At 66.9% G+C, this 27,692-nt stretch overlaps 2 protein-coding genes across 4 annotated transcripts; both read left to right on the top strand.

The window, feature by feature from the left end:
• The first annotated feature begins 159 nt into the window (after window positions 1–159).
• TNNT3 (troponin T3, fast skeletal type) lies at window positions 160–10,788 on the top strand. 3 transcript variants are annotated; one of them, XM_004602870.2, is made up of 14 exons: window positions 371–558; window positions 633–649; window positions 1,267–1,284; window positions 1,988–2,005; window positions 2,718–2,732; window positions 3,648–3,666; window positions 6,205–6,250; window positions 7,144–7,260; window positions 7,341–7,418; window positions 7,532–7,645; window positions 7,950–8,059; window positions 8,170–8,260; window positions 8,941–8,981; window positions 10,567–10,788. In XM_004602870.2, the coding sequence occupies exons 1-14, from the start codon at window positions 542–544 to the stop codon at window positions 10,619–10,621; spliced, it is 756 nt and encodes a 251-aa protein (XP_004602927.1). In that variant the 5' UTR covers window positions 371–541; the 3' UTR covers window positions 10,622–10,788. The 3 variants fall into 3 exon arrangements, with proteins under 3 accessions (XP_054999398.1, XP_004602927.1, XP_004602929.1); XM_004602872.2 differs by lacking the exon at window positions 8,941–8,981 and adding an exon at window positions 8,606–8,646 and having other exon boundaries at window positions 527–558; XM_055143423.1 differs by lacking the exon at window positions 8,941–8,981 and having other exon boundaries at window positions 160–558.
• An 8,680-nt stretch (window positions 10,789–19,468) lies between these two features.
• MRPL23 (mitochondrial ribosomal protein L23) lies at window positions 19,469–22,079 on the top strand. The gene is made up of 5 exons (XM_055142504.1): window positions 19,469–19,567; window positions 19,657–19,779; window positions 20,430–20,512; window positions 20,734–20,807; window positions 21,872–22,079. The coding sequence occupies exons 1-5, from the start codon at window positions 19,551–19,553 to the stop codon at window positions 22,025–22,027; spliced, it is 453 nt and encodes a 150-aa protein (XP_054998479.1). The 5' UTR covers window positions 19,469–19,550; the 3' UTR covers window positions 22,028–22,079.
• The last annotated feature ends 5,613 nt before the right edge of the window (window positions 22,080–27,692 follow it).

Genomic DNA, 27,692 nt, shown 5'->3' with positions numbered 1-27,692 from the left:
AAAAATAACCCTGGGGAGAGGTGGGGCACCACGCCCCTTGGGTGGCAGGTGTGAGGGGGTGCGGCAGCCCTGGAGCCTGTGCACGTCTGCGAGCGGGCACAGGCCCTTGCACGCAGCCCCCTCGCCCCCCGGAGCGCACACGTGGGCACCTGGGCCCGGGCCACCACTAAGGGACATGCCCCAGGAGGAGGGCTCCTCGGCCCCCTGGGGGATCCGGGACTGGCAGAGGGCCTCGCGGGCCCCATCGGACCCCCAGCACCCAGGCTGGGGGACACACGGAGTGTGTGAGGCCCAGTGTCCGCCCCTGTGCCCCTGAGCACAGCTGGGGTAGCAGCCAGAGGGAAAAAGAAGGATCCAAATCCCACCCGCAGAAGCCCGGGGAGGGGGCCAGCCCTGCACTCTAGAGAGGGGCCTACCCCGGCGGGCGGGACGGGGGCACCCGACACCCAGACTCCAGGCAGCAGCCTGTCCCCCGAGACCCCCAGTCAGCTCAGCTGAGCAGGGCTCCTGCCCCCTGTCTCCACAGCACCCAGCCGCCACCATGTCTGACGAAGAAGTGTGAGTAGTGTGGGACTCCCGGGGGCGGGACCCTGGTGGTGACCATGCTGCTGAGTGCCCCTTCCCCTCTGCAGGGAACAGGTGGAGGAGGGTAAGTGTCAACGATGTGGGTCATCCTTCACCTCTACCAGGAGCTGTGCCTGGGCGGGGCCTACAGCCAGCTCCTCCCCTGCCTCGCCTGGGCGGGGCCTACGGTCAGGCTCCTCCCCTGCCTCGCCTGGGCGGGGCCTACGGTCAGGCTCCTCCCCTGCCTCTCCTGGGCGGGGCCTATGGCGAGCTCCTCCCCTGCCTCTCCTGGGCGGGGCCTATGGCGAGCTCCTCCTCTGCCTCGCCTGGGTGGGGCCTACGGTCAGGCTCCTCCCCTGCCTCGCCTGGGCGGGGCCTATGGCCAGCTCCTCCCTTGCCTCGCCTGGGCGGGGCCTACGGCCAGCTCCAGCTCCTCCCCTGCAATGGCTGGAGGTGACCCCTCAGGAAAGGGACCCCACCTTCACCCCATCTTTCTTCAAGGACACATCCCTGACGCCAAGGGCCCCATGAAATCCCAGTGGGTGGGGCCCCCACTCCCTGCCAACCCAACCCTGCAGCCCACCCCCCCAGGACCCCTGCCAGTCCCCATCTCTGGCGGTTTGGATCAAGGGCTCTGGGGCACACGCGGCCCCACCGTGGCTGGCTGGGGTGACTGATGGGGTCCCGATCTTTCCATTGCAGAGCAGTACGAGGAGGAAGGTAACTCGGCCGCCCCCGGGCCAGCTGCTGACCCCTGTTCCCTGGCCCGCCTGGACTCTCCCAGAGGCAGGCCTGGTGCCTCTTCAGGCCCCCTCCCCTCCCTTCTCTCCCCTCTCCCCTCCCCCTCTATGCCCCCTCCCCTCCCCCTTGTGCAGAGCGGGGCTTAGAGGACGATTCAGCCAACCTACCCCCTGCCCTGTCTCTGTCTCTCTGTCTGTCTCTGTCTCTTTCTCACTCCACACCCACTTTTCCGTTCTGGAACCTTGGGGCGTCACCTGCACCCTCCCCCTGCACCCGTCTGCCATGTGTGAGGCCCAGGTCGTGCCTGGCGGCGGTGGTGGGCCGGGCCGGCATGTGGGAACTGTGGGGGGAGCCGGTTCCCAGGCTGCCCCCCGCTGGGGGCCCCCCAAGCCCTGGCTCGCATGGCCCGAGGCAGCTCCCCCTGAGGCCTTCTGGGCGCTGGGTTCTAAAAATATTTTGAAAACACTCGGCTCCCCTAACAACAGGAGTGAAACTTTTTTTCTGCTGAAGACAGGGGCTCCTAGTGGGATGGGAGTCGGGGCGGGGGGTGGGCAGCCAGCCACAGGGCTCAGAGCCCCCAGTGCAGGACCCCCAGCGCCCCCCCACGTCAGCCCGCACACAGACCCCAGCACCCCCTGAATAACGCCTTTGCTTCCTTCCCCCGCCCCCTCGCACCCTGTAGAAGAGGCCCAGGAGGAAGGTAAGAGAGGGCCAGGCCCCGGCCCGCAGCCCCCCTAAGGCTGTGCAGTGACCCCAGGACTAACCCTGTCCTCTCTCTCCCGCCGCCCCCCCGCACGTCCGCTGCAGAAGTCCAGGAAGAAGGTATGGAGCTGGGACTTCTGGTCCCCATGTGGGCCCGGGGCTGGCTGCAGGGTGGGCCGGGACAGGGAGGCGCCAGCCCCGGCTCCCATGTGGCCTTCCCACTAACCACTAACCCCTAACCACCGCCACGCTGGACCAGGAGGGCGACCGAGGGGGGCAGGGGTCACTTAGCAGCACCCCGTGCTCCCAGCAGGGGCCGGGGGGACCCGCCCTCTGGCCTCGGCTTGTGCGGGAGCTGCTCACAGGACATCCAGGGGCCCAGGGGGAGCGGGCGGCCACACCCAGGCACCCCTTGACGGGGCAGCGCAGTGCCCCGGGTGTCCCTGGCCCCTCAACCGGCCTCTCTGCCCCTGGTCCACTAACCTCCCTCCTTTCTCCTTTGACCTCTGACCTTCGGCCTCTTGTTCCACGACCCTCCTCCCCCCTGAAGTGCATGAACCAGGTAGGCGCCATCACTTCAGGGCACGTGTGAGCTGGAACCAGGGCCAGTAACCCACTCACTGCCCGCTGCCCGACCCCCCCCCCGGCCCCCTGCCGCCCGCTCACGCTGCCTCTCCCCCCCCTTCTCTCCCCATGTGCGGACCCTGCAGAGGAAGTTCAGGAAGGTATGCCCCCGCTCCCGCTTCGCCCCATCCCGGCTCTGGGTTGAGCAGGGGAACCGAGAGGGCCGGTGGGGGGGTCAGGCAGAGGCCGGGCCGGGCTTGCAGGCTTGGCGCGGGGCGGGCCCGGCCCGACTCAGGCCCCTCTGTGTGCAGGGGGTGTGCGGGCAGAGCCCGGGCGCCCCATCGGTCCCCCGGACCCCCGCTTTCCTGCAGGCGCTCACCCCCACGCGGTCCCAGCCTGCACCCCTGGTCTGGGGGCCCCACACCGCCCAGCACCCCTTCACCCGGACAGGCCTCAGGGTGCAGCCCCGGGCGCCCCAGAGGGATCCCCAGCCCCCAGCCCCCACAGGGGGCTTCCCTGTTCATGCTGCAGCCCCCAAAACAGAACCCCAGGAACTGGCTCCCCCCCAGACTCCCACGGGGCTGCAGCGGGGGTCTCCTGAGCCCTGGCCCCCCCTGCGCCCCCCCCCCGCCCTGCTCGCCCCCCGGCCTGCAGCTGGCGGGCTTCTCTCTCGCATGCGCGCTTAGGGCCCGAAGACTTCGCGGAGGAGGAGGGGGAGGACGGGGAAGGTAAGGCTGCGGGCGCGGGGCTTGGGCAGCTGCTGCAGCCGCCTCTGTCCGGCCGCCCGCTGTCGTCTGTCCGTTGTCTGTCTGTCCTTCCACTCAGCCTCGGCCGGCTCCAAGGGCCTCGCCGCTTCGCAGCAGCTCTGCGGCCGCTGGGCAGCCTCCGCCGGCTCGGGGCACAGGGGCTCCACGGCACCCCCACCTCCCGCCCTGCCCCGGCTCTCGCCCCAGACCCCTGGCCCACCGGGGACGGGCCCTCTGGGGGGGGGGTCGGCCGAGACGCAGCCCGTGTCTGGGGCGCTGCCCCATCTCACCCGTGTCCCCTCTTCTTCCCCTTCGGTGCCGCGTGGACAGAGGAGAAGCCGAGACCCAAGTGAGTGACCGTGTGTGTGTGTGAGTGTGAGTGTGTGTGAATGTGTGAGTGTGTGTAAAAGTGAGTGTGTGAGAGTGAGTGTGAGTGTGTGAATGTGGGTGAGAGTGAGTGTGAGTGTGGTACGAGTATGTGTGAGTGTATGAGAGTGTGAATGTGTGAGGGTGTGTATGTGAGTGTGTGACTGTGTGTGTGTGAATGTGTTAGTATGTGTGTGAATGTGAGTTTGTGTGAGTGTGTTGTGTGTGGTAGCGTATGTTTGTGTGTGTTGTGAGTGTGTGTCTATGTCAGTGTTGGTGTGTGTGAGTGTGTGAATGTGAGTTAGTGTGTGTGAATGTGTGTTGTGAGTGTGTGATGTGGTAGTGTGTGTGAATGTGAGTTAGTGTGTTGTGAGTGTATGAATGAGTTAGTGTGTGTGAATGTATTAGTGTGTGAGTGTGTGAATGTGTTAGTATGTGTGTGAATGTGAGTTAGTGTGTTGTGTGTCTATGTCAGTGTTGGTGTGTGTGTGTGAATGTGAGTTAGTGTGTGAATGTGTGTTGTGAGTGTGTGATGTGATAGTGTGTGTTAGTGTGTGTTCTGTGTTGTGTGTGTGAATGAGTTAGTGCGTGTGTGAATGTGTGAATGTGAGTTAGTGTGTGTTGTGTGTGTGAATGTGAGTTAGTGTGTGTGTGAGTGTGTGAAACGTGAGCTAGTGTGTGTGAGTGTGTGGCTGTGGTAGTGTGTTAGTGTGTGTGTGTGTTGGGGGTCGTGGGGTCTGTGCGTAGACTGTTGGGGGCCCTGTCCCAATAGTGCTGGTGGGTGCCCCAAGGAAGAGGAGTGAAGAGTCGTGGGGGTGCAAGGAAGCATGGGCTGCCCCTCTCTCCCGTCTGCCAAGGCTGAAGGTTCTGGAAGCCTGAGGGAGGCACGTAGGGGAGAGGCTGGGCTGGGTAGCTAGGGGGCTGTGGCAGGGGTGAGGGCCGGGCGTCGGCAGGGACTTGCAGGGCCAGGGTGGGGGGCTCATGGGGACGTGGCCGGTTCCGAAAGGGACCTGGTTTTCGGGTGCTGGGGCCACTCTGGGGCGAGAGACCCTCGGCAGAAGGGGTCTCCCGCCCGCCCGCTTGGAGCCTCGCCCTGAGCGGGGAGCTGGGCCCCCGCCCGCCTCCCGTGATTCATGGCTCGCCGGGGCAGGCCTGGCTCCGGCTGGCTCCGCGAGGGGCGCGGGGCGGCCGCCCGCAGCGGGAGGGAGGGCCGGGCGGCACATTCCTCCCCACACACTCGGGTTTTCAGCAATTTTAAACAGAGCTGCCGGATCCCCAGAAATTTTCTAGTTTTAAACAAATGTTTGTGTTTTCATTATGAAAATAAAACACCTCATGAAAGAAAATTTGGAAAATACGTAAAGTCAAACACAGAAAAAAGCTCATCTCTGAGTCTCCCCGGCCGCGGCCAGACGGTGGGAGCTGCAGGAATGAAAGGCCCGTTTCTTCCTGCCCCCTTTTTCCATGGGCGGCTTGGAAAAACAGGGCGGTGTGGGGTGTTCCCGAAGATCCTGCGCCCCCAGCCCCAGCCGCGCCCTGACAAGCCGGCTCTGTCCGCGGGCGTGCACGGCGGCTCCTTAAATATTTTGAATGGCCACATAATATTCCATCGGCCGCACTGGCCAAGTTTCCTCCCACTGCCCACCCAATGGGCCACATTCTGCCGTTTGCCCGCTGTAAACAAGCCACCCGGGCACCGCTGCCCCCCGTTACTGCCCTGGGCCGCGTGCCCGGGTGGGAAACCCCCCCCCAGCCCTGGCTTTGACGGTTAACGGCCTGTCCTCTTCTCGGGAACTGGCCGTTTGTGCCCCCCTGCCCGCCTGGCTGTGCCGTTGACCGAGTGGCCAGGGGCTCAATGCTTCTTAACACCTCGCTGCCTGGGGATAAAGGCTCAGTATTTGCTGAAACTGTTTTTCTAGCCCGGGAGGGTCCCCCCTCCCACTTCAGATTTGCTTTTTTTCCCCCTCCACATACATAAGTTTTTCATTTGCCTGGAATCATCTGGCTGTCTTCCCTCCGCGGGACCTTCTGGGACTGTGGAGCCGAAACCCTTTCCCGCCCGCATTTTGATGGATCTGCAGCTTCCCTTCCTCCCAGGCTTGCTGTAAAAAATGGTTCTTGTTTTTTTAACTCTTTGCTCCATCTGGAATGCGGGGGGAGGGGCGGGACCGCGGGGCACAGCTCGGGATGTGGGCCTGGGGGCCTCACTTCTTCCTCCTGTGCGCTCTGCACGCCCCTCCCCTCCTTCCTCTGGGCTCTCAGAGAGAAAGATTGGGGGGCAGAGGGACAAAGCGGGGGGCAGGGCCTGCACACAGGTCAAGGTGACCGTCCTGAGCGGCAGGAAGGGCTCATGTCCAGACGCTGGCACAGCAGAGGGGGCCACCGAGAAACTGAGGACTTCTCCAAGGGGCCGAGGTCCCCAGGAAGGTGGCAGCCCGGCCGCCCAGGCAGGAAGCAGGGAGCGATTCCCCCCGACCCCCTGGCGGGCCTGCAGCCCCTCACGGACACTCTTCTCTTCCAGACTCACTGCTCCTAAGATCCCGGAAGGGGAGAAAGTCGACTTTGATGTATGTTTTCTGGGACCCCATCAACAATGGTCCGTCCCCACCCCCAGCCCCTAGACCCCACACGAAGCCGGAGGAGGTCTCCGGCCTCCAGCGCCTTCCTGCCTGCCTTCTCCCTCCACCAGCCAGCCCTGGGGACCCACCCTCTGCCTTCAGACCATGAGCTCCAGTCCATTTCCCACCACTCCCCCCTCCTTCCTTTCGTCCATCACTCCATCAGCCATGCACCCATCCATGTTCTAGTCCATCTACCCACCGTCCATTAACCTACCCATCTATCCACCATCCATCCATCCATCCATCCATCCATCCATCCATCCATCCATCCAGGTTTTCACTCATCCACTTATCCATGCATGCCCCTAGTCACCCGCCCATACACCCATCCATCCATCCATCCATCCATCCACCCAATCACCCACCCACCCTTCTACCCATTCACTCATCCACTCACCCACCCACCCATCCACCCATCCATCCATCCACCCACTCACCCACTCACCCACCCACCCTTCTACCCATTCACTCATCCACTCACCCACCCACCCACCCACCCACACATTCACCCATCCATCCATCCACCCATCCATCTACTCACTCATCCATCCATCCATCCATCCATCCATCCATCCATCCATCCATCCATCCATCCATCCATCCATCCATCCATCCACTCACCTATCCATCCATCCATCTACTCACTCACCCAACCATCTACCCATCCATCTATCCACCCACCCACCCATCTACTCACCCACCCACCCATCTACCCGTCCACGTAGCCATCGATCCACTCGCCCCCCCCATCCACCTACCCCTCCTTTCACCATTCGGGAGCGTGGGTGGGAGCCACAGTGGGTCGGGCAGGGCTGATGGCCATGAGGCCCCACCTCCAGGACATCCAGAAGAAACGGCAGAACAAAGACCTCATGGAGCTGCAGGCGCTCATCGACAGCCACTTCGAGGCGCGCAAGAAGGAAGAAGAAGAGCTGATTGCCCTCAAGGACCGCATTGTGAGTCGGGGGGCCGGGCTCAGAAGCCGCTAAGCACCGGGCTGGGGTGGTCAGGCCGCTGAGTTGCCCTCTGGCCGCAGGAGAAGCGCCGCGCCGAGCGAGCAGAGCAGCAGCGCATTCGCGCCGAGAAGGAGCGGGAGCGCCAGAACCGCCTGGCGGTGAGTGTCGTGCCTGTGGGTGCCCACCCGGCGCTGTCCCCCTGCCTGGGCCCCGCTGGACAGCAAGCAGGTGCTGCGTCCGGCACTAAGACCTTCGCCTGGGGTCCCTACAGGAGGAGAAAGCCAGAAGAGAGGAGGAGGACGCCAAGCGGAGGGCCGAAGATGACATGAAGAAGAAGAAGGCCCTGTCCTCCATGGGCGCCAACTACAGCAGCTACCTGGCCAAGGTGAGGGCCCGGCCCCGCCCTGGCTCGAGGAGCCCCGCCCCGAGACACGCCCCCACTGAGGCCCGCCCCGGGACACGCCCCATAGAGGCCCCGCCCTGGGACACGCCCCACAGAGGCCCCGCCCAGGGGCACACCTCACAGAGTCCCCACCCCGGGACACGCCCCACAGAGGCCCCGCCCCAGGACGAGCCCCACAGAGGCTCCGCCCCAGGACACGCCCTGAGACACGCCCTACAGAGGCCCCGTCCCGAGACACGCCCCACAGAAGCCCCGCCCCCGAGACACGCCCCCTCCCTGTGTCCAGGCTGACCAGAAGAGAGGCAAGAAGCAGACCGCCCGCGAGATGAAGAAGAAGATCCTGGCGGAGAGGCGGAAGCCACTCAACATTGACCACCTCAGTGATGACAAGCTCCGGTGAGGGGCGCCTGCCACCGGGCGGCCACGCTGCTCGGCCCCCCAGCACAGCCTGAGGGTGGGTGCCCGCCCTGGCCTGCCCACCAACCCTCCACATTGTCGCCCCCCAGGGACAAGGCCAAGGAGCTCTGGGACACGCTGTACCAGCTCGAGTTGGACAAGTACGAGTTTGGAGAGAAGCTGAAGCGGCAGAAATACGACGTGAGTGCAGCCCAGCAGGGGTGGGGCCGGCCGCAGCTGCAGACCTGGACCCTCCGCACGATAACTCCTGCTTGGAGTGGCCGCGAGGGCCATCCAGGGTGACAAGGGCCCCCGGCAGTGGCCCTGCAGGGCACCGGGGCTCTCTGAGATGTCTCCCCCCAGCCGCGTGGCACAGCGACAGGCCAGCCACACTCACCCGAGCTGTCCGTGGGCGGAGCCCCGGGCAGGCTGCAGGCCATGCCCCCTCGCTGCACCTGGAGGGCCCCTGGCAGGCTGCCCCACGCCTGCTGCTGCCCCCAGGCCAGACCCTCCCAGGCGCCAGCCTCCCTGTCTCGGTCTTTCCAGATCATGACTGTCCGGGCCAGGGTGGAGATGCTGGCCAAGTTGTGAGTAGCAGGCCCGCCCGCCTGGGGCGGACTCATGTGTGTGGTGCTCGGGCACTGGCATGCGAGCCCCTGGTCATGCCTGGCAGCCTGGGCAGTGCCCCCTGTGGGCCAGTAGGGCAGGGCCTTTGGGCTGTGTGGGGCTTGGCCGAGTGGCCCAACCCCTGGCAGGTAAGTGGCATTTCTGAGTTGCTAAGTCACAGGCCCCTGCGGGGTCAGAGGTGAGCCCGAGCCCGCCTGGCCCGGCCGCAGGAAGGGCGTCATGGGGCCGTGGGTGAGCCTCCGTGTTGTTTGCAGATCACCAACCTCCGGAGCCGCATTGACCAGGCCCAGAAGCAGTGAGTAGCCCCGCCCAGCCCTGACAAGACTAACCTGCCCGCCCAGAGGGAGGCCCGGTCTGTGGGCACCGTCCCCGCGGACTGAGCCACTGAGTCCATGCCCATTGCGGCGGGGGGGCAGGAGTGACGGGACAAGGGCTGACGATGGGCTCTGGGCGGGCATGGAGCAGAGACTTGTCTGCTCGCTGAGCACTTCTGACTAACTTGCTAACCCCCCTGGAGTGCACCCAGCCTGGAATGCTGAGCCGGGAGGTGCAGGCGAGCCGGGAGGTGTAGGCAAGCCGGGGGTATAGGCGAGCCCCAGAGATACAGGCGAGCTGGGGGTACAGGCGAGCCCTGGAGGTACAGGCGAGCCGGGGGTACAGGCGAGCCCGGAGGTACAGGCAAGCCGGGGGTACAGGCAAGCCCGGAGGTACAGGTGAGCTGGGAGTACAGGCGAGCCCGGAGGTGCAGGCGAGTCAGGGGTACAGGTGAGCCCGGAAGTACAGGTAAGCCGGGGGTACAGGCAAGCCCGGAGGTACAGGCGAGCTGGGGTACAGGCGAGCTGGGGGTACAGGCGAGCCCCAGAGGTACAGGCGAGCCGGGGGTACAGGCGAGCCTGGAGGTACAGGCAAGCCGGGGGTGCAGGCGAGCCCGGAGGTACAGGCAAGCCGGGGGTGCAGGCGAGCCCGGAGGTACAGGCAAGCCGGGGGTGCAGGCGAGCCCGGAGGTACAGGCAAGCCGGGGGTGCAGGCGAGCCCGGAGGTACAGGCAAGCCGGGGGTGCAGGCGAGCCCGGAGGTACAGGTGAGCTGGGGGTACAGGCGAGCCAGGGGTACAGGCGAGCCCCGGAGGTACAGGCGAGCCCGGAGGTACAGGCAAGCCCCGAAGAACAGGCAGGCTGGGACAAACAGGCGAGTTGGCAAGTACAGGCGAGCTGGGAGGTACAGGCGAGCTGGGAGATACAGGTGAGCTGGGAGATACAGGCAAGCCGGGCAATACAGGCAAGCCGGGGTGTACAGGTGAGTCAGGAGTAGTGAGTCGGGAGTACAGGCAGGCTGGGACATACAGGCGAGCTGGCGAATACAGGTGAGCTGGGAGGTACAGGCAACTCGGTACAGGCAAGCCAGGAGATACAAGTGAGCCAGTACAGGTGAGCTGAGTACAGACGAGTTGGAAGTACAGGTGAGCCGGAAGGCACAGGTGATCTGGTCCAGCCGGGCTGAGGTCCAGTGAGCTGACCGGTGCAGGTGAGCCAGCCCAAGTGAGTCAGTGCAGCCGGGCTGGGAGGTCCAGTGAGCTGACCGGTGCAGGTAAGCCAGCCCAGGTGAGTCAGTGCAGCCGGGCTGGGAGGTCCAGTGAGCTGACCGGTGCAGGTGAGCCAGCCCAGGTGAGTCAGTGCAGCCTGGCTGGGAGGTCCAGTGAGCTGACCGGTGCAGGTGAGCCAGCCCAGGTGAGTGGCTGCTGCTCGTGCTGGAGTGTGCGCTGGGGCTGTGGGGGGCCATGGCCCTCACCCCGACGGCAGCCAGATGGTGGCGCTGTTGGCCGAGAGGCGCAGTGGCCAGGCTGCGGACCCTCACGGCCACATATCTGCTTCCCACTTGCAGCAGCAAGAAGGCCGGGGCCACCGCCAAGGGCAAAGTCGGCGGGCGCTGGAAGTGAGGGCGTCGGAGCAGCCCCCGAGGCAGAGAGCCAGGCCCGTGGCCCACACGGTGACGTCCAGCCCCCAGGCCCGGGGGCCGAGCACGGGCCCCAAGCACCCCACCGTCTCTGTCCTCACTGCCCCCATCCCCTGGGGTCCATGAATAAAGCTGTCAGACCCCCTTCCACCAGGTGTGCGCTAACTCATCTATGGGTGCCGACATCCCCCGAGGAAGGGGTCCGGAGCTCAGAGCGTGGCAGGCCTGAGCCCTGGGGGCCGCGCGGGTGCCTCCGGGCCGGGGGCAGCTGTCCCATCTCTCTGAGAACCAGGGACCGGCCATCCTGAGCGCCCAGTACCTGGCTGTGTTCCTGGGGTGGCCCCGGGGGGGCTTTGCAAACACCCCCAGGAATCTTGTGGGCCCCCGGACCCCTGCCGCACGGAATCTGAGCAGGAGCCAGGCTGTGCATCTGCAGACCCCGGGGGCACCCCCTCATCACGGTTCCCACAGATTGGGGCAGAGCCCGAGCCTCTGGCGGGCAGTCAGGGGTGAGCCCCAGGACGCCGGGCGAGGGCCCGCACCGCCTTCGCTGTGAGGGGGTCTCTCCAGCCCACCCACGGTTGGGAGGGCACAGTGACGAGCTTCGGAGCAAGTCCGGGGCCACAGGGGACATGGGATGGGGGTGCTGTCGGAAAAGCAGGGGACGCAGAGGCTCTTGCTGGGGAAAGAGGCCCCGGGTTTCCTCAGAAGGGGCGGCCCTGGGCTGAGTCCGTTCCACATCCAATTCCAGAGATTAGGAAAGGAACAAAAACTAACCCCAAGAAAAGGAGAAGCATGGAAATAATAAGGGGAAGAAAAGAAGATAATAACACTCCAAACACAGACTTAATGGAGAACAGCCACCAAGGCATAAACTCGTTCAGCAAAGGATAATAAAATAATCCAGCATCTGGCGTGCGTCAGGAGGGGGTGCTCGTACATCAGGCAGGCAGGGATGAAGGGGGGCGAGTGACAGACGCCGCAGATGGGCCGGAGGAGAGGCCCTGGAGCCGGGCTCCCCCTCTGCTGGGAAACGCCGTGCAAGGGCCGTGCGGGCAGCCCTGTGCCTCACACCTGCGGGACCTGGCGGGGGGCAGCACCCAGTCCCCCAGGCCCCGCTCATCCCAGCTGCGACTCCCTCCAGAAACCCAAGAAGGCCTGCGTGTCCACGGGCTCTGAGCACATGTGCGGGCACACAGGAGTGCGTGTGTGCATGCATGTGTGTACCATGTGTATGCCTGTGTGTGCGCATGTGTGTCTGTGCTGTGCTTATACTGTGCGTGTGTGTCTGCTGTGTGTATGCCTGTGCTGTGCATGTGTGTGTGCTTGTGTGTGTGCCCATGCTGTGTGTGTGCATGTGTGCTTGTGTGTGTGCCTGTGCCTATGTGTGCTGTGTGTGCCTATGTGTGCCTGTGTTGTGCATGTCTGTATGTCTGTGTGTGCCTGTGCTGTGTGTGCTTGTGTATGCCTGTGTATGCCTGTGTGTGTCTGTGTATGCCTGTGTGTGCTGTATGTGCTTGTGTGTGTGCTGTGTGTGCCTGTGTGTGCATGTGCATGTCTGTGCTGTGCTGTGCCTGTGTGTGCGCCTGTGCTTGTGTGTGCGTGTGTGTGCCTGTGCTGTGTGTGCATGTGTGTGCCTGTGCTGTGTGTGAGTGTGTGTGCGCCTGTGCTGTGCCTGTGTGTTGTGTCTGTGCTGTGCCTGTGTGTGCCTGTGCTGTGTGTGCATGTGTGTGCCTGTGCTGTGCGTATATATGTGTGCATGTGTGTGCGTGTGTGTGCCTGTGCTGTGTGTGCTGTGTGTGCTATATGTGCTTATGTGTGTGCTATATGTGCTTATGTGTGTGCGTGTGTGTACCTGTGCTGTACGTGTGTGTGTGCCTGTGCTGTGCGTGTGTATGTGTGCATGTGTGCGTGTGTGTGCGCCTGTGCTATGTGTGCTGTGTGTGCTATATGTGCTTATGTGTGTGCATGTGTGTACTGTGTGTGTGTGCCTGTGCTGTGCATGTGTGTGCCTGTGCTGTGCGTGTGTGTGTGTGCTGTGCAAGCCTGTGCTGTGTGCGTGCTTCTGTGTGTCTGCGTGTGCCCGTGAGAGCATGCTCACGTACACGCTGACCGCAAGAGCAGGGCTAGTGCAGCTGAGCACCGTGGCCGGGGGCAGTGTGTGGGGATGCGTCTGAGGCCCACACGCAGAAGGCCTAAGATGGGGAGCAGACAAGAGCTGAGGAAGCGGGTCCTGGGTCCTGGGGCACACGAGGGCCCCCCGCAGAGCTGCTGAAAGCACAGCTGCCCCGGGGAGGACCGCCCAGGGCGCGGGTGGTGGGGGGCCCGGGCGCCCCGGGGGCTCCCAGACGGGCGTGGAGCAGGGGGCCAGGCTGGCGCGGAGGGGAGCTGCTGGTGGGTGGCTTCGGAGGGCGCAGACCGGGTGGGAACGCCCCAGCCCCCTGCCCAGAGGGCCGGCTAGCCAGGAGGGGGCTCACGGCACGCCCTCCCGCCCTAGGTCGGAACCAGGCCCTGTCGGGGTGGGCGACAGAGGGACGCTGGCCCATCTGTCCAGGCGGGCAGATGACCTCAGCACCCCCACCCCCAGAGGAAGGAAAAGCTGGGGGAGCAGAGAAGCCGGAGGAGATGGCAGACGAGGACAGGTCAGCCGACCCCCACCCCACCCCCCGCACGCTGATGCGCCCTGCGGGTGGGGCAGGAAAGAGGGTCGGGGGCGCCAGGAAACTCGGCTGGGAACGGCACCTGGAGGGGCCATCGGGGCCGCCGGCAGGCCCCACGGCGGCCTCGGCCCCCCGACAGGAAGTGGGGGGGAGTCTGAATGTGCGCAAACAGCCGGGCCAAGGCCCCAGCAGGCCCCGCACCGGGGGCGGCGCCCTTCCCACTTTTCCTGCCTTCTGGGGTGTGTTGGCGAGTTCATGACGCGGGCCTGAAGTGGGTGTCAGAGGTCAGGGGTCCGTCCTTTCTGGAACAGATGGGGGCTGCGGAAAGGCTGCACGCTGTAAACGCGCTCTTCCGCTCCCGTCCCGTGCCCTCTCCAGGATGCCTGGTTTTCCCATCGCCCCTCTGGAAGCCGAGGACAAAGCCAGGGGACGCGTCGGAAATGACAGGGAGAAGTTCTGGAAAGCGGGAGCGGGGCTGTGCATTCCTGCGGGCCCCTGGGAACCCGCCGGAGCGCGGGCTCAGGAAGGCAGCCAGATGCAAAGACGTATTTCACATCAATATTTGGGCTTATTTTCTAGCAACTAGCAGGGAGAAGATAAAGTAGGATTTGAAAAAAAACAAAAAGAACACGACTCCAGCTCGAACAAAGGGAAAGGCAGCTCGGCCGGCACGCAGAGCCGCGGGGCCTGCGGGGAGAGGGGAGCAAAGTGCCCCCCAGAGGCCCGGGAAAGCTGAAAAACACGCAGCCTGTCCTGGGCCGGAAGGCTGGCAGGCACGAGCTCCCCCAGACTCATGTATAGCTTGGCCCAGGTTTCAACCCACATTCGGATAGGATTTATTTGCGGGGGCGGGGGGGTCCCGAGTGGGGAGGCGTCGGCAAGATGAATCCACAATTCACGGAGGCTGAAAAACAGCAGGGCGGCGGGGGAGGCTGAAATGGAGAGCAGATTTCAGGGATGGCGCCATCCGCGCTGAGCCGTCCCGGGAGGCCGCCATCCAGCCGGCCCCGGGCCAGGGTCCCGCGCAGGGCACGGGGAGGCCAGGGCTCGGGCCCACTCTGGCCTCTCCGGCTTCTCCCCTCCGGCCAGGGAGGACGGGGGTCCCCCCGAGGCCGCAAGGCATCTGTCCCAACACCAGACTGCACATTCGGGGCGCAGAGTGCTCGGGGCAGGAGGGGACTGGATCAGGAGCGGCCTGTGTGCTCCAGGTGTGGGCACTGAGTTAAGAGAAACTCAGAGGGTCCCGGCCCCCGCATGGAGGGTTAGTGTGTAGGTGTGTGTGCTGGTCTCTGTGTGTGTGTGAGCGTGTGCATGTGTGGGTATGTGTGTGATGGTCTGTGTGCATGTGTGCTGGTGTGCATGTGTACTGTTGTGTGTGATGGTGTGCCTGTGTACTGTTGTGTGTGATGGTGTGCCTGTGTGCTGGTGTGTGTGCTGGTGTGTGTTCTGGTGTGTGTGTGCTGGCCTGCATGTGTGCTGGTGTGTGCGTGTGCTGGTGTGTGTGTGATGGTGTGCCTGTGTGCTGGTGTGTGTGTGCTGGTGTGCCTGTGTGCTGGTGTGTGTGCTGGTGTGCGTGTGTGCTGGTGTGCATGCTGGTGTGCGTGTGCTGGTGTGTGTGCTGGTATGTGTGCTGGTGTGTGTGTTCTGGTGTGTGTGTTCTGGTGTGTGTGTTCTGGTGTGTGTGTTCTGGTGTGTGTGTGCTGGCCTGCATGTGTGCTGGTGTGTGCGTGTGCTGGTGTGTGTGTGCTGGTGTGCCTGTGTGCTGGTGCATGTGCTGTGTGTGTGCTGGTGTGTGTGTGCTGGTGTGTGTACTGGTGTGTGTGTGTGCTGGTGTGCATGTGCTGTTGTGCATGCTGGTGTGTGTGTGCTGGTGTGTGTGCTGGTATGTGTGCTGGTGTGTGTGTGTGCTGATGTGCATGTGTGCTGGTGTGTGTGTGCTGGTGTGTGTGCTGGTGTTCGTGTGTGCTGGTGTGTGTACTGGTGTGTGTGCTGGTGTGCGTGTGTGCTGGTGTGTGTACTGGTGTGTGTGCTGGTGTGCGTGTGTGCTGGTGTGCGTGTGCTGGTGTGTGTGTTGGTGTGGATGTGCTGGTGTGTGTGCTGGTATGTGTGCTGGTCTGTGTGTGCTGGTGTGTGTGCTGGTATACGTGTGTGCTGGTGTGTGTGCTGGTGTGTGTGCTGGTGTGGGGGCCTGGAGCCGCCCCACCCAGAGTGCTGAGGGTCTGGAAGTCCCTGGGCCACCGGGAGCAGGTCCAGGGGTGCCCCGACACCAGCCTCACGAGGAGTCGGTGCTGCCAGTGCTCGGGGACTGAGCAGGGAAACCGGGCCCGGAGGAGAAAAGCCAGCGGCGACCTGGGCGAGCTGGTCTGTGGGCAGGGCCCGGAGGGAACGCGCCAGCAGCAAGCACAAAGGCCCGGGCAAGTCGCTTCCCCAGGGGCTGACCCGCAGGGCGCAGAGAGGCAGAGGGCCAGCGGGGGCCACGCACGAGGACCCGGCCCACGGCAGAGCAGCCTGCACCACGGCACACGAGCACACCCGGCACAGCACGGGGGTCTCAGGCCACAGCACGGGGGTCTCAGGCCACAGCACGGGGGTCTACACCCACCGCACGGGGGCACCTGACAGCTGGGGGTTATCTGAACCCCGGGCGGCCCGCGGGTGCTGGCGGTCAGTGCAGCTAGCTGGGCAGCTGTGGCGCCATGGCGGGAGCACCGTGGGGAGGTGGTCCTGAGCCAGTGGGGCGCGCAGACCCCTGTGGCTCTCAGGGCACCTCCCTGAGTGTGCTGGGGACAGACCCCTGGGGCTCTGACATCAGCTCGGGCTCTGCCCGGCCTGGAGGTGGAAATGGCATCCCGAAAAGGTCCGGCTCAGGGGCTGAGGGGCGGACTGGGAGGCCTGCGGTGTTCACAGGGGCCCAAGGGGGCCTCTGGGGAGCTCTGTTCTGGCTTCGTGGGGAAGCCAATGGGACTGACTCGGGAGGTGCTCATATTGGGGAGGTCAGGCCTCCGGTCAGGCTGAGCGGACATGTTTGTGAGGTCTGGCCCGTGTCCACCGGGAGGCTGGGTGGACAGACTGGGGAGACCGGGCCCTACCCATGGGGTCCTCAGTGGACTCCCGGGAAGGTCTGACCCGGCTTGGTGGGGGTCTGGCCTGCGTGACGGGGAAACCAAACGGACGTATCGGGAGGGTCTGGCTCGTCCTGGTGGAGAGGCTGAGTGGACGTGCTGGGAGCCTGGCCAGCTCACGGTGTCTGTGTGTCCACCCTCCCAGGACGCCGGGCAGGCCCAGTGGGCCGAGAGGGAGGCCCCTGAGCACTCAGGAGCCTGAGCAGCGGGAGCTCCGAGACCCTTTCCTGTGCTCTCTGCGGGGCTGACCTCCGGGGGCTGGACCGGGCACTCTGGAGGCCAGCACGGGGGCCTGGGACACCGTGTGCCCCCCATGCCCTGCGCCTGCTCCTGACGGTGGCTCTGCCTCGGAAGGGCCTCTCCAGGCGCCGGGAAGGGCCGTCTCCCGGTGTGGAGGCGTGTGTGGGCAGCAGGCGGGCGGCGGGCGGGCGGCGGGCAGGCAGCGGGCGGGTGGGCGGCGGGCGGGCGGCGGGCGGGCAGCGGGCGGGCGGTGCCTCCGCGGGCTCCATGCGCATCTAGGGTCTGTCCGGAGCCCCCCGGGAGAGACCCCGGCCCCCTGGGGCCAGTGCTGGGCAGGAGAGCCGTGCTCAGGGCTGCCAGGGAGAGGGTGCGCGTCCCCGACACAGGCCCGTGGGCAGCGTCACAGGGGCCTCGTGTGCAGATCCGGGGACCGCGGGGGTCATCAGAGGGGCTTCGTGGGCTGAGTGCTGCCCAGGCCGTGGGCATCTCGGGGACACATGGGGGATGCCCGGGGGTCTGTTTGCTGCTGCTGCTGCTGCTGGGGACGTTTCTGAGGGGGAGCCCCTGGGTGGGCCTGTCAGGAACATTGGGAACGGAAGGGACGTGCTGCAGAGTGAGGGGACTCGCACCCTAACCCCTCGTCCCACGGGGACCTGGGCTGCTCCTGGCCCCACCTCTGGCCCGGGTCTGGGCATGAACTCAGAGTCCAACCCACCCACACCCTCCTGGGAGAAAAGCGGGGAAAGACACGGACAGGACAGACGGGACTGGGGCCCAGGAGAGGTGACGGGGGCCCAGGAGGGTGACAGGGCCCAGGAGGGGGTGACAGGGCCCAGGAGGGGTGACAGGGCCCAGGAGGAGTGACGAGGCCAGGAGGAGTGACAGGGCCAGGAGGGGGTGACAGGGCCCAGGAGGGGTGACAGGGCCCAGGAGAGGTGACAGGACCGGGGGGGTGATGGGGCCCAGGAAGGGTGACGGGGCCCGGGAGGGGGTGACTGGACCAGGAGGGGGTGACAGGGCCCAGGAGGGGGTGACAGGACGGGGGGGTGACGGGGCCCAGGAGGGGTGACAGAGTCCAGGAGAGGTGACAGGACCAGGGGGGGTGACGGGGCCCAGGAGAGGTGACAGGACCGGGGGGGTGACGGGGCCCAGGAGGGGTGACAGAGCCCAGGAGAGGTGACAGGACCGGGAGGGGGGTGATGGGGCCCAGGAGAGGTGACAGGACCGGGGGGGTGACGGGGCCCAGGAGGGGTGACAGGACCGGGGGGGGTGACGGGGCCCAGGAGAGGTGACAGGACCGGTAGGGGGGTGACGGGGCCCAGGAGAGGTGACAGGACCGGGGGGGTGACGGGGCCCAGGAGGGGTGACAGAGCCCAGGAGAGGTGACAGGACCGGGAGGGGGGTGACGGGGCCCAGGAGAGGTGACAGGACCGGGGGGGTGACGGGGCCCAGGAGGGGTGACAGAGCCCAGGAGAGGTGACAGGACCGGGGGGAGGTGACGGGGCCCAGGATAGGTGACAGGACCTGGGGGGTGACGGGGCCCAGGAGGGGTGACGGGGCCCAGGAGAGGTGACAGGACCGGGGGGGTGATGGGGCCCAGGAGGGGTGACGGGGCTCAGGAGAGGTGACAGGACCAGGGGGGTGACGGGGCCCAGGAGAGGTGACAGGACCGGGCGGGTGACGGGGCCCAGGAGGGGTGTGACAGGAGCCCAGGAAGGGGGGTGGGAGGCCTAGGGGCCAAGGGGGGGTGATGGGTTCAGAACAGAGCATGTGTCTGGGGCCACCCCTGAGAGGGCCCGAGGCCCCTTGGCTGGGCAAACGGGCACCTTGTGATAAGCAGAAGGCCCCTCCCCGTAAAGGGGGCTCCCAGCCACCTCCCCTCCGGGAAGAAGGGCCGTGAGGGATTGGGGTACAGAGGGACCCAGAGATTTCTAGGGCGGTGAGTGTGTGGGTGACCAAGCTCCTGGGGTCTGGAGGTGCCTGAAGGGGGACCCAGGTCCGGGCCCAGGGCAGCTTCTGGAGGAGACGGGTCTGGTGCGTGCGGGACGGGGGAGGACTCAGCCCGTCACTGAGTTTCCCAGAAGCTTGGGTTGACCTGGGGGGGAGGCCACAGTGGGTGGTGTCGGAGGAACCTTCCTTGGACAGGCTTGATGGCACTGCAGGCGGGAAGGGGCAGAGCGTGCGTGTGTGTGTGTGTATGTGTGTGCCCTGGGCCCAGGGTGTGTGTGTGTGTGTGTGTGTGTGTATGTACCCTGGGCCCGGGGTGTGTGTGTGTGTGTGTGTGTGTGTGTGTGTACCCCGGCCTGGGATGTGTATGTGTGTATACCCCGACCCAGTGTGTGTGTGTGTGTGTGTGTGTGTGTATGTACCCTGGGCCCAGTGTGTGTGTGTGTACCCTGGGCTCGGTGTGTGTGTGTGTGTGTGTGTGTGTGTACCCTGGGCTCTGGGTGTGTGTGTGTGTGTGTACCCTGGGCTCTGGGTGTGTGTGTGTGTGTGTGTGTGTGTGTGTGTGTGTGCATGCGTGCCCCGGCCCGGTGTGCGTCTGTGTCTGTGTGTGGGCACCCCGCCCTGTGTGCGGCTCAGTCTGGGGGCTGGGGGCCATGGCGTGTTTCAGCGCCTCAGGGGCTCTGGAGAGGGCGGTGCAGACGGCCCCCCGCTGCGGGGTCACTCCGGGGGGCCACCTTCTCCCACAGGCTCTCCGCACGCGGCCCAGCGGGAGCCCCGGGCGAGGGGGAGTGAGCGGACGGGGGGCTCGGGCGGGGCGGGGGTCGGCGGCGTCGGGGCGCCGGGCCGGGCGGGGCGCGGCGCGGCCTCCGGGCGGCAGGGGGCGCTGCCCGGGAGCCGCCCGACCGGATGTGACGTGGCCCCGCCCGCGGCCCCGGAAGCGGCGATGGCGCGGAACGTGCTGTGAGTGGGGGCGGGGCGGGGCGGGTGACCCCGGGGGCGCGGGCGGGGGGCGGGGGGCGCGGGGAGCCGCTGACGCGCCCCTCCCGCAGGTACCCCCTGTACCAGCTGGGCGGCCCCCAGCTGCGCGTGTTCCGCACCAACTTCTTCGTCCGGCTGGTCCGGCCCGGCCAGGCCCAGCCCGAGGACACCGTGCAGTTCCGGATCCCCCTGGAGTAAGGCGGGGCGCGCCCCCCACCCCCGCCCCGGCCCCGGGCCCGGGCCGCCCCCCACCCGCCCCCCTGCAGGGCTGCCTCCTGCTGCCCCCCAGGCTACCCTGCAGGGCTGTCTCCCGCCCGCAGGGATGCCCCCGCCCCACAGCCCACCCTGCAGGGCTGTCCACCTCCCAGGCCTCCCTGCAGGGCTGTCCCCCGCCCCCCCCCCTCCGCCACCCTGCAGGGCTGTCCCCCACCGCAGGGCTCTCCCTCGCCCCCCCCAGGCCACCCTGCAGGGCTGCCTCCTGCCCCCCCAGGCCACCCTGCAGGGGTGTCCCCCACCCGCAGGGATGCCCCCACCCCACAGCCCACCCTGCAGGGCTGTCCACCTCCCAGGCCACCCTGCAGGGCTGTCCCCCACCGCCAGGCCCCCGCAGACATCCCCGGGCTGCCCTAGACTCGGGCTGGACCCCCTGTGGGACTCCAAGACTTGACCGGGGGTCAGCCACAGGCCAAGCGGGGCACACCCTGGGCCCAGGCTTCTCCGCACGTGGGCAGGAAGGACGCAGGCCCCACTGTCCTTCCCCCGGACACTCGGCGCCAGCTGGCGCTGCCCATCCGGGATGCAGGTCGCCCCCCGGGACCCGCTGAGGCCCGCTCACCCCCCACAGGATGACGCGCGTGGACCTCCGGAACTATCTGGAGCGGATCTACAACGTGCCGGTGGCTGCCGTGCGGACCAGGGTGCAGCACGGTGCGTGCGAGTGCTGGCCCTGAGTGCTCCCCCCACAGTGCTCCTGCCTCCAGCCTGAACGAGAAGGCCAGCACACGCCAAGGGGGACATGCAGTGCACGGGCACACGGGGGACACACACACACACACACACACACAGAGGGGCCATGTGGGACCATACAGGGCGGGTGGGTCCCATGGGTGCGACTTGGGGCTGGGGATCAGGCCTGTCCCCTCCCGCAGGCTCGGGCCGGAAGCGGGACCATAGGAACGTCCGGGTGAAGAAGCCCGACTATAAGGTGGCTTATGTGCAGCTGGTGAGTGCGTGGGGACCCCCGACACTGGCCCCGCAGCCCCACGCTGGCCCCTCGGCCGGCCCTGGGGTCCTCCCGGCGAACACCCCGCCCGGCACCTTGGGCCTCCGATGCCGGCTGCCAGCGTCCTCTCCGGCTCAGCCACGAGGGCACCCCAGACAAAGGTGTCCTCTGCCCTACGGGGCCAGCGGTCCCTGGGGCCCGCTAGGTGGCAGTAGCGCTATGGGGACTGCGGCTCCGGCCACCCGCGCGGCCACGCTGGCCGTTTCTGCGGGGGTCAGTGTGCTTCATGGCGGCTGTGTGTGAAATCGGCCGGGCTGGTGGAGCGGGCCCCGTGCGAGGTGGCCATCCGTTTTTGTCACGGCAGCGGGGCCCGGGGCTGCCCCTGAAGGCCAGTGGCCAGCGCCCACCCCCAGCTCCCACCCGGCTCTCCATCCGGCCCCGAGCACGGCCTGGCCCATCCACGCTGCCATGAGCCCCGTTCTTGCCCGGCCCCCCTGGCCTCCCCGGGCTCCCGCTCTGGGCTGGGGAAGGCTGCGGGGGTCTCGGCAGACCCCAGCCCGGCTCCCCTGCGCCCCCGTGGAAGCTGCAGGCGCCCCCCACTCCCGGCCCCCCGCCCCACAGGCCCGCCTGGCCCGGCTCCGGGCTACGTGCAGGGCGTGCAGGGCCCGGGGCGCTCCTCCCGGCCGCACCACGCCCGCATTCCCGGCCTTCCCGCCGGGCACTTGGCCGCGCTCCACGGCCAGACTCCCCCACGGGCCCCCTCCTCCCGCCCAGACCCCAGCCCGCCTGCTCAGGGGTCTGAGGGCGGACTTGGCCGGCACCCACATTCTGAACTTTCAGCGGGAGACCTGAAAGCGTTTGGTGTGCAGAGCCGGCCTTGATTTATGGGGTGCCGCGTCTGCGCACGCCTTCCTGCCGGCCGCCTGTGCGCGCCGCTTGCCAGCGCGGGCGGCTTTCATGTGGGCTGGGCCGGGAGGTGTTGGGGATGGGGGCCCCGGCGGGCGCCGCTGCGCGAGGGGTGCCTGGCTGGCCCGGCCCGCGCCCACGCACCCCTGTGTCTGCAGGCCCACGGGCAGACCTTCTCCTTCCCCGACCTGTTCCCCGAGAAGGCGCCCGGCGCCCCCGCGGACGACCCCCAGGACCAGCTCCTGCAGGAGCAGAAGCAGAAGCTGCAGCGAGACCCCCGGCGGGGCGGGGTGCCCCCGTGGTTCGGCCTGTGACTCGGCGGCGCCCCGCGGACCCCCAGTGCAATAAAGGATCTGGTGCACGGTGCCCCGCGTCCTCTCTCTGCCGCCTCTGCGCCCGGGGAAGCTGCCCCCTGCCCCGCCAGCCTCAGGACAGCACGTGGGGAGGCCGCTGGCCTTGCACACACCCGACCCCGGGCCCATCCGGCACCTCCCAAACACACCGGAAGTGACTCCTGAGCACAGAGCCCGGAGTCAGCCCCGATCACTTGTGGGCTGTGACCTCTGACCTGAAGAACAAAGCACAAGACTCCTGCCCCAAGCGAGTCTGCCCAGGGGGGAGGGAGCTGGGTCTGATGGGGGTCCTGAGCGGGCTGGGGGACGGGGAAGCAAGCGGTGTTTGGGGGGGCACTTAGAGCAGAGGCGGGGGGGGGGGGGAACGGGCCACTCAGACCCACGGGGCTCGCGGCCTCTCCGGGGGCTGCCCCCGACTGGGGGTGTCGGTGCCATTGGGCTCACCCCGCTCCCCACACCCCCTCCTCTCCCCCCTGCCCCCAGGGGTCCCCGCCTGAGGGGAGAGGGCCGCCTCGGGATGGCGCGGCCCGGCGCCGAGAGGGGCCCCTGCATTCCAGGGCCGGCTCTCCCCCGACGGCCTCCCGCCCAGGGCCGGCCCCGAGGGCTCTGCTGACTCCACAGCTCCGCGAGCTGCCACGTTGCAGGGCGGGAGGGAGGGGGCGGCCCGCGGGACACAGCCCAGACCCCGCAGCTGCAGGTGAGGCGGCCGGGCCGCGGGCCAGAGCGGAAACCCATCTGGCATCTGCTTTTCCTCTGCGGGGCCCGCGCTCCCCGGGGCGCCGAGCGGGGGAGGGGAGGCCCCCCACAGCCGTCAGCACAAAGGAAACCAGGGGCTCTGCTGCAGCCCCCTGCCCCAGCCCCGCTCCATGAATCAAATGGGGGGAGTGAGCCCGCGAGGGTGACAGGCTGTGTGAGGCTCTGAGTGTGTGTGAGAGATTTAGGGTGTGTGAGAGGCCGAGTGGAGTGTGTGTGAGAGACTAAGTGTGGCTGAGAGACAGTGTGAGAGATTTAGTGTGTGAGAGACTGAGAGAGATTTAGTGTGTGAGATTGTGAGAGACTGTGAGGGATTGTATGTGAGAGACTGAGATTTAGTATGTGAGATTGAGAGACTGAGTGTGTGAGACTGAGAGACTGAGTATGTGTGAGACTGAGAGACTGTGAGAGACTGAGAGATTTATTTTGAGACAGAGATTTAGTGTGAGATTGAGAGACTGAGAGAGACTGAGAGACTGAGTATGTGTGAGACAGACTGTGTGAGACTGAGTGTGTGTGAGATTGAGAGACTGAATGTGAGAGACTGAGAGATTTAGTGTGAGATTGAGAGACTGTGAGAGAGACTGAGAGACTGAGTATGTGTGAGACTGAGACTGAGACTGAGTGTGTGTGAGATTGAGAGACTGAGTGTGAGAGACAGAGATTTAGTGTGAGATTGAGAGACTGAGAGAGACTGTGAGACTGAGAGACTGAGAGACTTATTTGAGACAGATTTAGTGTGAGATTGAGAGACTGTGTGAGAGAGACTGAGAGACTGAGTATGTGTGAGACTGAGAGACTGTGTGAGACTGTGTGTGAGATTGAGAGACTGTGAGAGACAGAGATTTAGTGTGAGATTGAGAGATGGTATGTGTGAGACTGAGTGTGTGTGAGATTGAGAGACTGTAAGACTGAGACTGTGAGAGACTGAGAGATTAAGTGTGTGTGAGACTGAGAGACTGTGTGAGACTGTGTGTGAGATTGAGAGGCTGAGTGTGAGAGACAGATTTAGTGTGAGATTGAGAGACGGTATGTGTGAGACTGTGTGTGAGAGACTGAGAGATTTAGTGTGTGTGAGACTGAGAGACTTGAGTGTGTGAGTAACAGTGCGCGTGTGAGGGTGTGTGACTGGAGTGTGTGTGGGCCTGCGTGAGACTGACGTGTGTGTGTGTGTGTGTGTGTGTGTGTGACCGGGTGTGGGCGGGTGCGGGTGAGCACTGGGGCCGGGGTCCCTCCTCCAGCTTGCCGCCGACAGCCCCTCACCCGGGCGAGCGGGGGAGCTGGGGGCGCTGTCGCCCCACAGCCTTGCTGAGATGAGGCCCCCGCGGCCCCACACGGGAAGGGCAGGGTCCCGTCCGGGGGCGTCTGCTGTGGTGTCCCCCTTCCCACGGGCCCTCCGCGGTGGCCTGTGTGGAGGAGGGGGGCTCCCGCCTCGGGCCGAGGTCGGCCCACCCAGCGCCCTGGGAACCCCGCAGGCGCCAGCCGCCCTCCCAGCCTTTCCCAATCAGGCCACATGGCCCCTGGGCCCCGGGAGAGCAGCGGGGCCGCGGGAGAAGCACATGAGAGGAGGCCGGGATTAAGCGGGGCCGGAAAAGGGTTGGGAAACGCGGCAGGCGCCCGGGACGCACGCAGGACCCGAGGATTTGCTGTCCCTGCAAAGTCCTTGTGACGGGGGTTGCAGCCCATGTGACCGCCCCCCCCGCCGCTGGGAGCCTGGCCCCCCGGGCCGCCCGGAGCCGCTGGGGGGGGCCTGCCCTCCGCCCTGCCCCCTCCCCAGCGCTGCGGCCGGCCGGCTGCCTGGACCTTGATCCCCTGAGATTCTCCAGGCCTGGGCCCCCCGGGACGGGGCCTTTCTAGGAATCTCGCAGGGCCCTGCCCGCCCCTCCCCCGCCCGCGGGGTCAGAGGCCAGGCCGCTGGTGTTGGGGCTGGGTGGGCCCCGCCCGCGCGAGCGAGCAGGCCGGGACCTGGCTAACATCTGCGTCTGCTCCTGGCGGGGCCCATCCACCGCCAATCCCCCCAAATCACTTCATTATTTCTTTGTAAATAGGGCTTTTCCTAGTCAAAATAATCAGCATTTTTTTGGTCGCTCCCACATCTGGCTTTGATTGGCCCCAGCCCCCTCCCGCTCGCTCCCACCCCATGCTGGAGGCCCCAGCCCCAGGCCCTGCGGGGCGGGAGGGGGCCCTGCGGCTCTCGGGCTGCCCCCCCCTTCCCAGAGGGGCACGGGGCCGCCCACGCGGAGGCCTCGGCCCTTCTCCCTCCGGCCTGCCCCTGCGTCTGCAGCGGGGGGTGCCGGCCTGGGGGGCTCTGCTGGGTTTGGGGGTGACCGGCCCAGGGCCGCACACGGGTGCTGGGGTCACAGCCTGGGGAGGGGCCTCCCACCCCCCACTCCCCACAGGGCAGGGCGCTGCCCGCGGCCCGAGTGTTTGGAATTCCAGGGCCCAAACAGCTGGGCGACCCTCGCCGCCGGCACCGAGAATCCCCATAAAACCCGTGTCAGCCTCCGACGGTGCCGGCTCTGCTTGGTGGCCCAATAAACCCGGGGCTGTGGCGAGTGCATGCGTGCGGGCAGCTCCAGGGCCTGGCCGGGCCCACGGCCGCAGGCTCCCGCCGCCCAGGGAGAGTGGGGGTGTCTGTCCCCGAGTGCAAGGGCCGGGGGTGTCCGGCCACCGTCTCCAGCCCTGCTGGGCGCCCCGTGGCCCCGCCCCCTCCCCAGCACCGGTCAGCAAGGACAAAGGTGCTGGGGTGGCCGTGAGGGGGCCCACAGGGGCCCAGAGGGCTCGTCCAGCGGGGGGAGCAGGCATGGAAGCCCCAGGGTCCCGGGGGGCGCCGGGCAGAGCCGCGTGGGCAGAGGCCCGGGCGCCTCTTGCTCCCTCTGCGTCCCCGCCCGCGGCCACGGTGTGGCAGGCTGTGTCCAGGAGTCGGCGGGCAGAGCTGCAGGCAGCGCCACGTGGCGCGGCCACGGACGGGGTCGGCCCGCAAGAAACCCCTGCAGGGCCCCTCCCTCGGTGTGGGCCCGGCCAGGGGGCTCTTGGCGACCCTTGGCCTCGCAGGCTTCGGCTGGATTGAGCGCCCCCCCCGCGGCCCCCGGGTGGCCCCCAGCACCCCGGGGACCCCTGGCCAAAAGGCACTGGGGGTGGGGCTCCGCCCTGTCCCCAGGCACTCCTGCTCCCCCACACTGTGGTCTCAGGGTCCCCCAGGCCCCCCACATGAGGCGGCCGAGCAGGCCCAAGCTCTTTCCCTGCATGCGGGAAACTGCCCCCGGCTTCCTGAGACTCAGCTCCCCCAGACTCGGGCCGAGGGGTCCCCCCGCCAGGGCCCCCGAGCAAAGGAGCTGGGGGTCCCTATGCCCCCCTGGCCTGGGAGCCCGGGAAGGAACCCCCCCCTTCTGGAAGGGTCTCCTAAAAATAAAACTGCCCGGCCCCGCAGGGGATCAGAGCAGCTGTCCCCTCGTCCCCGCGCGGCCCCTCTCCCGGGCTGGCCGGCTAAATCCGGGGACTGTGTGTTCCAGCCCCTGGGGGCGCAGGGGGCCGGGGGGCGACAGCTGCCTGGGCGGTGGTGAGGGGCACAGGAATGCCCTTTATCTGAGAACATCGCCGCGCCCGGCCTCTGAGACGCTCCAGCCCAAATAGTTTCGGGGGGTGGGACGCAGCTGCCCTCATCCGTCAGCTCACCCTGCCACGGGCGTCTCCACCGGCCCCCCGCGCCCCCCGGGAGAGGGTCGGGAGGCCCAGGCCCCCTCAGCCCCTCCCGCCGTGGGGGCGCGGGGCCCTGCTCCCAAGGGGGGGGGGACGCCAATGCGGGACCCTGGGGTGTGGGGAGCGGGAGCGGGGGCCCCGGGGGCTGGGGCTGAGGTGGGCCGGCAGGGCTGGCTGCGGGCCGGCCTGTCTCCAGGCAGCGCGGGGAGGGGCCGCAAACAGCCCACAACAGTGGCGGGAGGCCCCCCCATCCCGGGGCTCTGTGGAGAGGCCCTGGTCGGGCTCTGGGGTCTCGGGCCCGCGGGAGAAGCAGCCCCCCGACCCTCGGTGTGGGGAACGGGGTCTGCTGCTCCGCAGCCGCGCCAAGAAAGTTTGGGTCCAACTGGGGGGGTCCCCGCCTCGGGCGCCCTCCCCTCTGGAGAGCCGGGGAGCCGCATGCAGGCCCCGGCAGGGCCCGCGGGCGCCTGAGGGGGGCAGTGCTGGGCCGTGCAGGTGGCCGGCCGGGCTCCGGGCTCCGGGGGGGGCAGGGAGGGAGGGAGGGGGCGCAGGAGCTGTGGGGGCAGGGGGCTGGGGGCTGCTGGGGACCCTCGGGGGTCCCCGTGGAAGCTGGGGCTGTGGGGGTCTGGCCAGGCCCACGCCGACTCTTTGGGGTCCTTTGTCTTCAGTGGCCCCAGAGCCCCCGCGCGGCCCCCTTCCCCAGGCCTCCGGAGGGCAGTGTCCAGGGGGAGGCTGGGAGGCTGGGACGTGGCAGCCGCCAGGCCAAAATTAGGGTCTGAGGGAAACCTGAGCCCCCCAGGCACAAATGGGCAGGCCACGGCCCTTCAAGGGTGTACTGGGTGGACGCCCAGCGGGGAGTGGGGGGCCCCCCGCCTCCCGCCCGGCTGCCGCCGCGCCGGCCCCTCCCGGGCAGGCCTTATCTCTGGGAAAGAGATTATGCGGTTTCGGACATTAAATCTTCCTGCGGAACTTTTCAGCGTGAGGGTTGGAAAAGTATTTCTTTCCGAACAACACCTGGAGGGAGGGACGGGAAGGGGTCAGGCCCCGAGCGGGCTTTGAACTTGGGGGCGGGACCACCCGCTCCCCTCCCCCGTCGTGAGTTATTGATTCCGGCCCAGCCCCCGGCCCCCGGCTGGGGCGCCCCTGCCTGCCCGCCCGTCCCCCTCCAGAGCCCTTT

The sequence above is a fragment of the Sorex araneus genome, chromosome 6 (assembly GCF_027595985.1).
Source record: "Sorex araneus isolate mSorAra2 chromosome 6, mSorAra2.pri, whole genome shotgun sequence".
NCBI lineage: Eukaryota > Metazoa > Chordata > Mammalia > Eulipotyphla > Soricidae > Sorex > Sorex araneus.
This window is presented reverse-complemented; position numbering and strand designations above follow the sequence as displayed.

What these genes read in the sequence shown, in the direction of transcription:
- TNNT3 (XM_055143423.1), top strand. An exon ending in TTGCCCTCAAGGACCGCATT is followed by an intron (nt 7,261 to 7,340) that starts GTGAGTCGGGGG and finishes CTCTGGCCGCAG; the next exon opens with GAGAAGCGCCGCGCCGAGCG. An exon ending in TGAAGCGGCAGAAATACGAC is followed by an intron (nt 8,261 to 10,566) that starts GTGAGTGCAGCC and finishes TCCCACTTGCAG; the next exon opens with CAGCAAGAAGGCCGGGGCCA.
- MRPL23 (XM_055142504.1), top strand. An exon ending in CAGTTCCGGATCCCCCTGGA is followed by an intron (nt 19,780 to 20,429) that starts GTAAGGCGGGGC and finishes CACCCCCCACAG; the next exon opens with GATGACGCGCGTGGACCTCC. An exon ending in AGGTGGCTTATGTGCAGCTG is followed by an intron (nt 20,808 to 21,871) that starts GTGAGTGCGTGG and finishes CTGTGTCTGCAG; the next exon opens with GCCCACGGGCAGACCTTCTC.